Below are 9,895 nucleotides of genomic sequence, written 5' to 3'. Positions count from 1 at the left end.
AAGCAGCTGTGCTGATTCATCATGCCTACAGTTCTGCCCCCAACCCCACCATACATCCCACTACCTACAGGAGAACATTCAAAATAATAGCATATCCTTTGTCTGTGCAGCCTTCATTATTTCCTCCTTATCCCTTTCAATCTCTGTGGTCAAGGACCTGTTTTTGCCGATTTATCCTAACTCAGCACTCTTCTGTCCATTTGCCTCAAGCAAACCTTCTTGCTGGGACCTCCCTTTAGGTCAAAGTTGAGCCAAAACTATGTATTCTTAGAAGGCATCCTTTCTTCCATTCCTGAATTTCAGGAGCTTTACACAGAAGCTAAAATCCCCTGCCAGCAGGACCAAACAGGCTTGGGGAGGAGTGTGCCGTCGGGTGAAGAAAATGAACAAGGAGAAAGTGGGGGGGGGGGGGGGGGGATGGTCTGGGGAAGGCTGGCAGTCTGACACCAAAGGGGACATTCATTTGCTGAATTTACCAAGGTCTTCGGCATAGCAGATGTCAGAAACCTGCTTTGGTAGGATGGATCTGTCTCCCCAAGACCAGAATCATATGTCCATACTTAGGAATCTACTGGGACTGGGCATATTTGGCAGGAGACCTTGGATGGGTGGGTTGGGGAGCCTCCTTGGAAGGAACTCATGACTTTTATATTTTGGGGGAGGCAAGGGGGTGCTGGTGGTCAGATATCCCTAGAGCATGTCTGGAGAGCTAACTGGTGAAACGGGCCCAATGGAAGTCTACTGCCAATAGGGCCTGAGAGCCTCCAGGAAAGAACTCAAGCTTTGTTAGCTGATTGAGTCAGTGCACACCTGGTGAACTGCCCAGAGGCCTGAAACAAGACTATTTTCAGGTCATATGGGGGTGGCCTGCTACAAGAGAATTCATCCTGAGGAACAGCAGAGCCAGGTGCAATGAGCTCAGTTCAGGAACAAAGCCTAGTCATTAGGATAGTACAGCTATTCTAATGGCAGCACTGGAATTGGGATTATCTGTTTCTGTTTCAATACCCCATGGTCTAGTATAGGTAAATGGCTCAGAAAATACTTACTGACTATATTCTTTCAGAAGCCTAATATTCCCTTATCAGAAAACTGAAGGGATATGTGTTCTCTATATCTGTCTGTGCTGATGACTCCTGGGGGGCATCTATATACAGGCTTCAGGTAACCCCCGCCCCTCCCTGGTGGGATACTGTAACCTAACATGGTGACTTTGTGGACAAGCCTGTTATGCCTTCATGAGACTCCATGTTGGTCAATTTAAGAGCAGGTTGTGAAACAAGTCTTGTGACAACCCCTGGTTGGTATCAGGCACAGCATGTGGAATTTCATACCATCAGCAGCTAGCTGTTTTGCAATAGGCCTTGAGGCCCATCTTGGAGAAATCCTCAATTTTGCTGACCGTGCTAGGAATTCTCTCTGATGGAAAAGGAACTTGATTTGTAAATGAATTTGAAAAGTATTTCCTTATCAATTTGCTTGGAGCAGGGGGAGAAGATGTGCCATATTTACAGATTGGATTATCTCCACTCTGGTTATCTCCTTTATTGTTGGATAAAAAAATACATGAACGTGAATGGGTGAATATAGGACTCCACACATAAGCCAGTGGTTCAGTGCATCAGTATCACTTGGAGGTCACCTTAAAACAGATTGTTGGGCCCTGCCCCCAGTTTCTGAGTTGGTGGGGGGTCTGGGGTGGGGTCTGAGAATTTGCATTTCTAACAAGTTACCGGGTAATGCTGATGCTGCTTGCCAGGTACCACATTCTGAAAACCACTGACATAAGTCATCAATGACTGGCATAAGTCATCAATGGAGATAGACCAAGATTACTACCATGACTTCAAACTTTTGGCCAGATCCTGCCAAGGAGCTCATGTGCACGGTGTAAAATGAATCCTGACTTGGTGGTTGGAGGTGTTGGTGGGTGGCCCACATTGGATCACCAAGGGTACGTGTGTGTGAGCATTTGTGCTGCTTTCCTGACAAGTACTGCCATCCCTTTCCATACCAGTAGTGCTAACCGCTACCTTCTCCAGGACGTCCTTCCTTTGACTGCTTCCCTGAGCCCTTCTGAGTTTCTTATACAGCAAAGAAGAGGAAGCGAACACCTATGATCCCTGGGCCCAGCCTATCCTCTCCTGGGATTTGATGACATCTAGTGGCTAACTGGAGAATCCTGACTCAGAGAAGGTTCTGGAAAATTAACTCTGAGCAGCCTGGAAACCAAAAACCACCGATTCCTGAATCCTTTGAGAAAGGCTTCCTGAAGAGCTTAGGAGAGCAAGGTAATGCCTGGCTTAGTATAGAATAAGAGTCAAATGGATTTCTTGCTCTCCTGGCAGCTATGATAGGAATTGGAAGTCATCAAAGAATCTTAAATTACCTCCCACTGCATCTCCAGTTTAAATGATTTTCTAGAAATAGTTCTCAATGAAAAGTGCCTCTGAATAAACTGGAGTCAGTTAATACTAATTTAGTATGTCTCGGATCTCAGGGCATTTCCCTGGTCCCCAAGCCCAGGATAAGTCCAGTTCCAGGCTCATCAGATCTACGAAGAGGTCTGTAGAGGTTCAGGTACAACTGGAACTGCCCTGAGGGAATCAAAGCCTAAAGTTCATTGAGTTGTGGGATTATTAATACTGCTGTGATCAGGAGAGAAATGCAAGATAACCCCAGCTGCTAGGGGAGTTCAGAGTCCTCATGAGAGGTGCAAGGAAATTGTACATACATAGTCATATGTGATCTGTACTTACAGCTTAAGCATTCAAAGATCCTGAAGGAAGCTCTATTCCTCAAAGTTGCTGTTTGGGGAAAACAGAGAGTTCATGTAAGCTTAGCCAATGGAGAGCCATGACGGTTCTCAAAGCGTTGGCCTCAGGGCAGCTGCATCAGCAAATTCTCAGGCCCCATCCCAGAACTACTGAATCAAAAACTCTAGAGTGGGGTGGGGCCCAGCAATCATTTTAACAAGCCCTGCAGGTGTTTCTGATGCACGCTAAAGTTTGAAAACCACTGGTTTAAAACAAGCTTTAGATGCCCTGAGAAACCTAAAAGTAAAGGGCTAATAGGCTCTATTAATGAATTCAGGGAGAGACGGAATGATTTCTATAATAACATAGGCCTAATTATTTTCTAAAACATAAAGGTGACTTAGGTCTTCTAGCTTGTGGTTAAATGAAAGGAAAAGGATTATTATCTATTTGCTTTTATTTCTTTGGATTTTGGAGAACACTATCTTGATGAAGTACAAGGTCTCCAGTGTAGCTCAATAGTCCTGTGGACATAGTGATAATGCATTTAGAAACGAACAAAAAAATGCTCAATCTCAATATTAATGAAAGAAATACAAATTAAAATATCAGTAGGACTTTTCAACTAATAAACTGGCAAGGATCAAAAAGAATAATGTGCATCATCGAGGAGAGTATGGGGAAAAAATAAAACATGCAATCCTGGCAGAAACACAAAGTACCATAATCTTTCTGGTAATACTCGTCAAAAGCCTTAAAAATGTGTATACCTTTGACTCAGCAATTCCACTTCTAGGAATGTATCTTAGAAATAATAATATGTGCAAAGACGTGTTTAGGGCATTAAAAGTTTCAAAAAATAGTAATAAGTGGCAGGGGATTAAAAGTAAATTACAGTGTGACTGTATGACAGAACATCATAAAAAATCAAGCTGTACAAGATTATTTGTCCAGTTTTTAAAAGGAAGGTTTATTTAACAAGTTTCACTTAGTACAATACATCTAAATGGAAATCACAATACAAGGAAAAATCTAAATCAAAGCCTTGGAATTTCATACAAACAACATGACCAAACTCCTAAAGTATTGGTATTACATCTTAAAATTGTCCCAGATCTTTAAAAAAAAAAAAAAGTAAAAGTGTACACTCACGTGCCTTACAGGATATTAAAACAAAAAGCTAGAATTAACAAACATGCCAAATGTTTTCACTTTGAATCGTAGACACAGCTCCTATATTTGAGTTTTACAGAAAAGCATGTTTCTCAACATGCATCCAAAGTTTTCAATGTATTGTGGTATAAGAGCAACATTTAACATAAGTGAAACTGCTTTAACCTAAATATGCTTACTGCTTAGGTACACTCCTATAACATAACTAACTTGAGGAAAGCTGAAAATTGTTTTATAACAGTTATGGTCAATACTGAACTTTGTTATTACATCCTAGATGAATGTTTCAGTGTTCAAAACTACTGAGCTTGAAGTTTTAAAACAATCCTGACTTCCACTTATAGTAAGCATGAATCACAAGCCTGTAATGCAAAACTGTTAAACTGAATTTTTTATTTTCTTAAAAAAAAAGAGAGAGAAAGCAAGAAAGAAAGAAAGCTGACCAAGAGTGATCAGAATCAATTACATTTCCCATTTACCAAACCATACCGGATATGCTAGACATCCCTCCCATTCTATTCAACTCCCATAAATGCACAGCTTTTATTTCTGTAGTAGCTGTTTGGTGCACCTTCTCTACCTAAGCAAGGTTCGATTGATAATCACTGGAGTTTTCCTGCAGAACTTGGTCATATCCACTCATACTGCTCTGACCACCATAACCACCTCCATACCCACCACTCAGCTGCTGGCTAGCAGGACCCCCATAACTAGACTGGTTGGATAAGCCCATCCCTCCCATCATTTGGCTACCATAAGCACCACCACTTGCCCCTGCTGTAGAATTCAAAAACAGCTCTACATAGCTGTGATCATAAGCACCCCCACTTGTTCCTGCAGTAGAATTCAAGAAGAGCTCCACATATCTGTGCTGCATATTGGCTTTGTCTTTTGCCATAGCTGCCACAGCATCTTCATGAGTAGCAAATTCAACATCTGCCTCACCAGTAACTCTGCCATCAGGTCCAATTTCAATGTGTACTCTCATGGGGTTAAGAGGTGAGAAAAAATTGTAAATATCATTCTCAGTGGCTCTGTAAGGTAACCCTCTCATGTGCACACAGTGCCCTGTGGTGCTCTGGAAACTGGACCCACCATCTCCATATCTATGATCAGACATTCCTGAAAAACAGTAATTGAGGTCTCTTCCAAATCTATCAGACCCAAAGCCATACCCATCATTATAGCCACCATAGTCATCATAGCCTCCATACCCTCCACCATAGGCACCCCGCCTCATCCTTTCAAATCCAGCTCCTCTGCCAATGCTATTATACCCTCTGCCAGCCCCTGGCCTATCATAGGGACCAGGCCGCTGCATAGCCATGAGCTTTCGAGGAGGATCATAGTGGGTTCGAACTTCAGCTCGGCTACTCTTGAAGATTTCAATGTACCTGTGCCCTATTCTTTCCTTGTGTTTCTTTAAGGCCTTTTCAGCTATCTCCTGTGAAGCAAACTGCACAAAGGCCTCCCCTGTGCTCCGCCCCTGAAAGTCCACCGGCAGTGTCATCCCATTTGGCACAATTTCCAACCCTGAAAAGAACTGAACAATTTCTTCCTTGCTACAGCCAAATGGGAGTCCTCTAAGCCGGACGAAGCCATCATTGGCGGTATCAGGACTATTCGGACCTGTATGCTTCAACACCCAATCCATTTCAACACTGTTGGACTTGAATACTTCAACGTATCTGTGTCCCATGGTTTCTCTGTCCTTCTTCAAAGCCAATTTCACTTCATCTTCAGATTCAAGTTCAACAAATGCTTCACCACTTGGTCTGCCTTCTCTGGTGTAGATGAAACGAATACCTGATGTGCCATTTTGGATTTTGCAATCAGAGAAGAAGCGCATTACTTCATCGGCTGAGCAGGACCAGGGTAGGCCCCTGACCTTGACCACGAACCCCTCCCTGCCTTCCGTGCTCAGCATCATGATGACTGTTTGGCTCTTGGTGGCAAGCTAGGCTTAATGCAATTTCGGTGTGGCTGAAAAAAAATTAGAAGACGACCACTGTCATGGGAAAATATTCATGATATATCAAGTGAAAAAAGCAAACTATAAATATAAAACTTAATTACACTGAGCTTTTTTTGTAAATAATGGTATAAACAAAAGACAGCACTAAATTTTTAACTAATTCATTCATTCAACAATTATTTATTGACAGCCTATTATGTACCAGGTACCATTAACGGTGGTTATTTCTGAGTGATATGATTATGGGTGCTTTTGTTGTAGGGAATTATTTTCTTTGGACATTTCTGTATGTTCCAAGTTTTCTGCATTGAATATGCATTAACAACAAAGTCAGAAAATAAGAAGGCTTAAAAATTAACAGCAACAAAATCAGTGGAAGATGTCAATAAATAAAAGATGGCTGTATCTGATGGAATAAAAATGGAAAACTTTAGATCAAAAGTAAGAGTAAACAGAATTAAAAGGCAAACCTCATGCTTATGAAGATACTGGCAACAAGTACATTAATGTCTTTATAACATAAAGAACCAATGAAATCAGGAAACATTAAAAACTAAGAGATAAATGGAAAAAAGACTACAGGCAATACACTCATTCATTTTGCAGACATTTTTTAGTTGCCAGGTCCAGCACTAGGCTCTGCTTACAAGGATCAATAAGCCTAGAGAGGGCTTATGGTCCTATAGGGGGCCTGTATGTCTTCACTAATGCAAAAATACATTATAGCAGTTGTTAAATTGTAATTTGAAAGTTATTACCTTTTTGTATATATGTTATATTTCAAAATAAGGAAATAACTGAAACTATGTTACTGTAACCCATAGCATTCTTGGAAATTTCCTATATAACTACTTGTTAAATCGTACTTTGAAAGTTATCACCTTTTGCATCTTTGTTATATTTCCCAATAAGGAAATAACGGAAACTGTGGAATTGTAACCCATAACATTCTTTGAAATCTGCTCTCTACTTGTTAAATTGCACTGGGAAAGTTATCATTTCTATGTAAATATGTTATATTCCACAATAAAAAAAAAAGAAAAAAAAAGCATTTTATAGCTGCTATGACAGAACTCTGTGAAGAGTGTAAGGGATGTAGGATGGATAAGTGAAACAGACTAACCAGTTCAGGGATCCAGAAACAAATAAAAAATTATAATGGAACACAGCATAGGAGGGGGCAAGGCAAGACAGATAAGGCTGGCAAGATAGAGTTCAGAATCCAGAAGGCCTTATTTGACAAATACTAAAAGCCTTTTAAGGGTTTTAAACAGGGGAGACAGGGAAGTGACATCATCAGAACCCTTTCAGATAAATCACCCTGGCAACAATGTGGCACTCAAAGGGAAGGGGGTTGGTTTGAAACTAGCTAAGATCAGTTAGAATGGGTCTCTTGGAGATGTGGTAAGGATTTTCTCCTATGGCAACAGCATTAAAAAGGGAAAGGGATGTGATTTAAGCATATCAGAAATGTGGAATCTACAGGAGTTGATGACAAATTACATATAGAAAGCACAAAAGAGGAGTAGTTTGGGAAATATCAATGTCTAATAAACACTAGCATGTTCAAATTAAAACCAGAATTGATCACTATTTTTCACCCATCAAGACAGAAGAAAATTGAACTGTGAGAATAAGTCAATGATATACAGAGTTCACAAACTGATACACTCCTAGAGAGAGTGAAAACTGATGCAGTATTTCTGGAAAGCAGCTTGGTAATATGTATCAGGTTTCCCACTTTTTGACACAGTCAAGTTTACTTTAGGTTATGTGCCCTAAGGAGATGATTTGAAATTCAAGTGAAGATTTACGGAGTTACATATTCTTTGAAAAGTATTTTACAATAAATAAACATGGAATATTAAAATCTTTAAAAACTTATGCTATAATCTTAAATGACCCAAGATCACAGCTACTTTATAATCTCAACTGTATTAAAAATATTATGTCCTCATACCCTTTGACCCTGGGATTCTACTTCTAGGACTCACCAACTGAAATATCCACAAATGTTCACTTTAGCACTGTTAGTAATGGCAGAAAACTAGAAACTTAAATATCCTTTAACGGGGGGGGGGGGGGGGTGGCTTAAATGAATTATGCTTAATCCTTAAAATGGAATGCTATGCAGCTGTTAACAAAAAATTTTATCTGCCTGATCTAGAAAGATTTCCAAAATACATTAAATGAAAAAATATGCACAGTATGACCCTACCTATATTAAAATATAACTAGGCAAGTATACATGTATGTAAATGCCAGGAAAAAGATCCGGAGGGATATAATACAAACTTGTATCTGTATGAAAAGAACTGGAGGATAGAGGGGGAGAAAGTGGATTTTCACTATATATTTCTATATTGTTTTGATTCTTTAAAATCACTGTAAATGCAATATAAAACAATATTAGAAAAAAATATGCCTAGGGAATATGTAAAATACTAGCAGTGATTACTTTGGTAACTTTATGGCTTTTTCCAATTTTATTTTTTCAACTTTTTGTACGTTCTTCATTTTCTAGTGAATTATTACTTTTATTTCAGCAAAAATATAAAATAAACAAATTAAAATGTTTGCTTTTCTAGGATTTGGTAAATCCCAGATTTTTTCTTGGGATTTTATAAAATCTTCTAATTTTTATATGTGGATGGCGTATCTGACATGGTCAGGGAACACTGGGCCTCTTGCAAGGAAAGTACAAAGTGTAATAACTGCCATAAAACTCTACTGAGGATTCAATTCAATAAACATTTACTAATTGCCTATTATGTGCCTGGCACACTGCATCTGCAGTGATAACAGTCTTTCTATAAAACATCCTTCCATCTGAGTGGCAGATTTACAGACTGGTTTTTTGCCTGCCTTCTCCCTGAGATGACCCATCCCATTTAATATCCCTGCAGCATCCTATGTCTTAGCAACCCCTCTGTACTGATAGAGGTTGTGCTTCACTACCGCATCTCCTGGGAAGACCACCAGAACTCTGACGGATTCCATTTGTGAGTTACACATACTTTTCAAAAATTGTAATGACATGTGGAATGAGTGTATTTTCTTCCCAACATTTTCTTCTTGGGAAGAAAATACACCCTAATGTTGGGCAGTTATTTCCGGGTGGCGAATTCTTTTTATAGTATACTGTTATTTTTCAAATCCTCGAAAACATGTAAATCACTGTTATAAGCAGAAAAATAAACGTTATTTAAATATTCAGTAAAAACATTTATCGGGCGCCTCTTTTCAGGCACGCAGCATTTGCCTAGATGTAACTCTACAGATATAATTCACTTGGTGCCTACCCCTACAATCAGACAGTGGAGATTGAAGGCTTGTATGGGTGGACCAGCACTCAGACCACTGGTTTCGGTATCTGTTTTTCCAAATTCAGGATCGTGGTTTTAAAACGTTTTTCACCTTACGGTCGTTCTTAGGGATTCCCTGATACCCGCCCAGACAGACAAATACAAAAACACATACACAGTCGCGAACGTCCACCATTTCCCCACCAGGCGCAGCAAAGGCGGCTTCCCGGCACTGAGATGGGAGGGGGGGAGGAGGAGGGGGTAGGAGGCGGGGGGGAGGGGTAGGCAAGGAATGAAAAAGGCGGAGGCGGCCCCTTGACCCCACTTTGGTCTCCATCATCACCACCCCTGGGTCCCCAGTTCCCACCCACACACCAACCTCTAACGATATCGGATAATTTTCCTCCTTCTTCCCTCAAAGCGGTATAGCGAGACGATAGACGACGACCAGAACTACTTCTGCTCACGTAAGCGGTTGATCACGTGAGCACCTACGTCATGTGAGAGCTCGGTCACGTGAGCAACTCTCGGCTTAAACTCGGGATCACTGAGATGCCGCACTTCCTTCTGGTATGAAAAAATTGGGCGGGTCAATATCAAGAAAGGAAGAGTGTGATTGGTTGTGGTGCGTCTTACGTGACTAATCATTGGTCTGCCTCTGGGGATAACTATCCCAGTTGCCTGAG

The 9,895-nt window shown here is 40.5% G+C and overlaps 1 protein-coding gene across 1 annotated transcript; it reads right to left on the bottom strand.

The window, feature by feature from the left end:
• Positions 1 to 3,705: 3,705 nt before the first annotated feature.
• HNRNPH2 (heterogeneous nuclear ribonucleoprotein H2) lies at positions 3,706 to 9,709 on the bottom strand. Its single transcript, XM_037822410.1, has 2 exons — positions 9,589 to 9,709; positions 3,706 to 5,912 (listed from the first exon to the last, which is right to left on the bottom strand). The coding sequence occupies exon 2, from the start codon at positions 5,857 to 5,859 to the stop codon at positions 4,510 to 4,512; it is 1,350 nt and encodes a 449-aa protein (XP_037678338.1). The 5' UTR covers positions 5,860 to 5,912; positions 9,589 to 9,709; the 3' UTR covers positions 3,706 to 4,509.
• Between the last annotated feature and the right edge of the window lie 186 nt (positions 9,710 to 9,895).

Source organism: Choloepus didactylus, chromosome X (assembly GCF_015220235.1).
Source record: "Choloepus didactylus isolate mChoDid1 chromosome X, mChoDid1.pri, whole genome shotgun sequence".
Lineage (NCBI taxonomy): Eukaryota > Metazoa > Chordata > Mammalia > Pilosa > Megalonychidae > Choloepus > Choloepus didactylus.
This window is presented reverse-complemented; position numbering and strand designations above follow the sequence as displayed.